This window comes from Procambarus clarkii, chromosome 60, assembly GCF_040958095.1.
Source record: "Procambarus clarkii isolate CNS0578487 chromosome 60, FALCON_Pclarkii_2.0, whole genome shotgun sequence".
Taxonomy (NCBI): domain Eukaryota; kingdom Metazoa; phylum Arthropoda; class Malacostraca; order Decapoda; family Cambaridae; genus Procambarus; species Procambarus clarkii.
This window is the reverse complement of record NC_091209.1, coordinates 5,224,673-5,229,477: the sequence shown is the minus strand read 5'-3', so window position 1 is coordinate 5,229,477 and position 4,805 is coordinate 5,224,673. Positions and strand designations below refer to the sequence as shown.

At 49.3% G+C, this 4,805-nt stretch overlaps 1 protein-coding gene across 1 annotated transcript in view; it reads right to left on the bottom strand.

Moving 5' to 3' along the window:
- Nucleotides 1–263: 263 nt before the first annotated feature.
- Nucleotides 264–4,805, bottom strand: part of LOC123753477 (uro-adherence factor A-like) — a 32,374-nt gene continuing 27,832 nt past the window's right edge. Inside the window, exon 2 of the mRNA XM_069307243.1 lies at nt 264–1,111. Coding sequence (XP_069163344.1) covers nt 264–1,111 — 848 coding nt within the window. The remainder of the gene's footprint in view (nt 1,112–4,805) is intronic.

Sequence of the window (4,805 nt, the reverse complement as noted above, 5' to 3'; positions counted from 1 at the left end):
AGATTTCTGCATCGTCGCCCTGTTCTTCCAACCCCTGCTTGCCAGCTCTTTGGACATTTTTACTTTACTTTACATGGTGAGATACAAACATTGATGGACTTATAGATAGAGCTAGTACATACAATGCCTAAAGCCACTTTTATGCAAGCGTTTCGGGCAGGGGGACGGCTTAGCTACACAGTAGCAAGGTGATCCCCACTTACTGACGACTGTGAAGACCAGTGGCCTCAGAACACGGTACACAGTAGCTAAGTGATCCCTACTTACGACTGTGTGACGACCATTGGTCCAGTGAGGCGCTCGGGTGCAGCAAGGCACTCTGGTCCAGCGAGGCGCTCTGGTGCAGCGAGGCGCTCTGGTCCAGTGAGGCGCTCTGGTGCAGCGAGGCGCTCTGGTCCAGTGAGGCGCTCTGGTGCAGCGAGGCGCTCTGGTCCAGTGAGGCGCTCTGGTGCAGCGAGGCGCTCTGGTCCAGTGAGGCGCTCGGGTGCAGCGAGGCGCTCTGGTCCAGTGAGGCGCTCGGGTGCAGCGAGGCGCTCTGGTCCAGTGAGGCGCTCGGGTGCAGCGAGGCGCTCTGGTCCAGTGAGGCGCTCGGGTGCAGCGAGGCGCTCTGGTCCAGTGAGGCGCTCGGGTGCAGTGAGGCGCTCTGGTCCAGTGAGGGGCTCTGGTGCAGCAAGGCGCTCTGGTCCAGTGAGGCGCTCTGGTCCAGTGAGGCGCTCGGGTGCAGCGAGGCACTCAGGTGCAGCGAGGCGCTCTGGTCCAGTGAGGCGCTCTGGTCCAGTGAGGCGCTCGGGCGCAGCGAGGCGCTCTGGTCCAGTGAGGTGCTCTGGTGCAGCGAGGCGCTCTGGTCCAGTGAGGCGCTCTGGTGCAGCGAGGCGCTCTGGTCCAGTGAGGCGCTCTGGTCCAGTGAGGCGCTCGGGTGCAGCGAGGCGCTCTGGTCCACTGAGGCGCTCTAGTCCAGTGAGGCGCTCTGGTGCAGCGAGGCGCTCTGGTGCAGCGAGGCGCTCTGGTTTAGTGAGGCGCTCGGGTGCAGCGAGGCGCTCTGGTCCAGCGAGGCGCTCTGGTCCAGTGAGGCGCTCTGGTCCAGTGAGGCGCTCGGGTGCAGCAAAGCACTCTGGTGTAGTAAGGCACACTTAATTGTTTAGTCCCAACTTACTGACAACTGTGTTGACCACTGGCCTGAGAACACGGTGCACAGTAGCTAAATAATCCCAATTTACTGATAACTGTGTGAAGACTATTGGCTTCGGAACACGGTGCACAGTAGCTAGGTGATCCCTACTAACTGATGACTGTGTGACGACCTGTGACCTTAGAATACAGTGCACAGTAGCTAATTGATCCCCACTTAATGATGACTACTGGGCTCAGAACTTAGTACACAGTAGCTAATTAAACATACCGACTATTGTGATCTCAGTTCAGAGTAGCCAAGTCACCAATTACTTATGATGAAGAATGAATTCACGTATATATCTGTTATAATTATTAGATATTCTACTAAAAAGTTTTACAAATTATACTTATGACAAATATATTTATTAACGTCTACTTATGATTTTGTTAAATTTTCTTATAATTTTGTTATTTGTTTATTATACAAAACTGACATAAGTATTTAAGATATTTTAAAGTTTCTTTAAGAATTATACACAACTTTATATAATACTTTTAATTTTTATATGAATTAATATTTTGTTTAAAAATTAATTGCAATTAAGATGATATAAATGCTATTTATATGATTGCCATAATTTACTCAGGAGATACACACTAGTTTTTTTCTTTATCTTTAAACGGTTACTAAAATATTCATAATATATTGTGATTATTCATTGTTTGAAGAGGTGCGAGGTTGGAAGATGACCATTTGTTGATGGGTCATGACTATAGGCGCACCCTTTCTCTCCTCTTCTAAACCTTCTTTCTCTTTATACACGACGACCACTAGGAAGCCTCGTGATGGTGCGAGTCAACAAACTTTTGTGGGTTGCAACCACACTGTATTGAGAAAACGGTACACAGTAGTTAAGTGATCCCTACTTAATTACGACTGCGACGACCAGTGGCCTCAAAACACGGTGCACAATATCTAAGTGACCCCAACTAACCAACAACTGTGACGACCAGTGGCCTCAAAACACGGTACACAGTAGCTAAGTGATCCTCACTTACTGACAACTGTGACGACCAGTGGCCCCAAAACAAGATACACAGTAGCCAAATGATCCCCACCTACTGACAACAGTGACGCCCACTGGCTTCAGAACACGATACACAGTAGCTAAGTGATCCCCACTTAATGATGACTACTAGGCTCAGAGAGTGGTACACAGTAGCTAATTACACATAGCGACGACGGTGATCTCAGTTCAAACTAGCCAAGCAATCAACAACTACTGATGAGCAATAATTAATTCCAGTATTTAAACTATATAATTATTATGTATTATCTTAAAAAGATTTTTGATGATTATTATTAAGTGTAAATGGACATGCAATTTTATTAATTAATGTTTTTTTTTCTGAGAATTATTTTACAAATTTTTATACAAAAGTAACAGTTGATTTTACAGGAAATCTACAAATTTTCTAAAAACTGTAAATTATTTTAAATAAGTACATTAATGTTTGTAAAAATATTATTTCCTTTTAAAGATCTTGTAATTAAAAAGATATTATTTAATGCTATATATTTGTTTGTCCTCCTTCACTCAAAAGGTAGGCAGTAGTGTTGGTTTCTTATATATCTTTTGAGGATGACTATAATATTCTCAATATATTGTGATCATTCATTGTTTCGAGAGAAGTGCGATGCTGGAAGATGACCATTTGTTGATGGGTCATGACTTTAGGCGCACCCTTTCTCTCCTCTTCTAAACCTTCTTTCTCTTTATACACGACGACCACTAGGAAGCCTCGTGATGGTGCGAGTCACCAAACTCCTGTGGGTTGCAACCATACTGGTCTCAGAACACCGTACACAGTTGCTAAGTGATCCCTACTTACTGACAACTGTGACGACCAGTGGCCTCAGAATACGGTGCACAGTAGCTAAGTGATCCCTACTTAAGACTGCGTAACGACTAGTGGTGCAGCAAGGCACTCTGGCGCAGCAGCGAGGCACTCTGGCGCAGCAGCGAGGCACTCTGGCGCAGCAGCGAGGCACTCTGGCGCAGCAGCGAGGCACTCTGGCGCTGCAGCGAGGCACTCTGGCGCAGCAGCGAGGCACTCTGGCGCAGCAGCGAGGCACTCTGGCGCAGCAGCGAGGCACTCTGGCGCAGCAGTGAGGCACTCTGGCGCAGCAGCGATACACTCTGGCGCAGCAGCGAGGCACTCTGGCGCAGGAGCGAGGCACTCTGGCGCAGCAGCGCGGCACTCTGGTGCAGCAGCGGGGCACTCTGGTGTAGTGAGGCACTCTGGTGTAGTGAGATACTCTGGTGTAGTGAGGCACTCTGGTGTAGTGAGGCACTCTGGTGTAGTGAGGCACTCTCAGAGGAAAGCCTCTCTGCTCACTTCGCTAAACACATGTTCACGGCAGATAAGTTCACACCATCTTATTTGCTTTCCGCGTCTCATCGTCTCAAGGGCCCGCGCGCTGGGCTGAGTAGATCTCATGCCACTTTTTAATTAACTTGCGTAAGCGTAACTGAGAAGTAAGTGTTGACACGTGTGGTTCCTATTGACTCTCTGGTCTCATCCTGCACCTCGCTGTAGACTCCACATGTGGCCTACACCTGCCCCAGAGACTCCACATGTGGCCTACACCTGCCCCAGAGACTCCACATGTGGCCTACACCTGCCTCAGAGACTCCACATGTGGCCTACACGTGGCTCAGAGACTTCACATGTGGCCTACACGTGGCTCAGAGACTCCACATGTGGCCTACACCTGCCCCAGAGACTCCAAATGTGGCCTACACCTGCCCCAGAGACTCTACATGTGGCCTACACCTGCCCCAGAGACTCCACATGTGACCTACACCTGCCCCAGAGACTCCACATGTGGCCTACACCTGCCCCAGAAACTCCACATGTGGCCTACACCTGCCCCAGAAACTCCACATGTGGCCTACACCTGCCCCAGAAACTTCACATGTGGCCTACACCTGCCCCAGAGACTCCACATGTGGCCTACACCTGCCCCAGAAACTCCACATGTGGCCTACACCTGCCACAGAGACTCCACATGTGGCCTACACCTGCCCCAGAGACTCCACATGTGACCTACACCTGCCCCAGAGACTCCACATGTGACCTACACCTGCCCCAGAGACTCCACATGTGACCTACACCTGCCCCAGAGACTCCACATGTGACCTACACCTGCCCCAGAGACTCCACATGTGACCTACACCTGCCCCAGAAACTCCACATGTGACCTACACCTGCCCCAGAGACTCCACATGTGACCTACACCTGCCCCAGAAACTCCACAAGTGGCCTACACCTGCCCCAGAAACTCCACATGTGGCCTACACCTGCCCCAGAAACTCCACATGTGGCCTACACCTGCCCCAGAAACTCCACTACTTCTTAGTTTGGGCAACATGTGAGAGGATGATGTTCTACTCTGTAGTGTATAACAATAGCCAGATGTTCTTCTCTGTGGTGTATAACAATAGCCAGATGTTCTACTCTGTGGTGTATAACAATAGCCAGATGTTCTTCTCTGTGGTGTATAACAATAGCCAGATGTTCTACTCTGTGGTGTATAACAATAGCCAGATGTTCTACTCTGTGGTGTATAACAATAGCCAGATGTTCTACTCTGTGGTGTATAACAATAGCCAGATGTTCTACTCTGT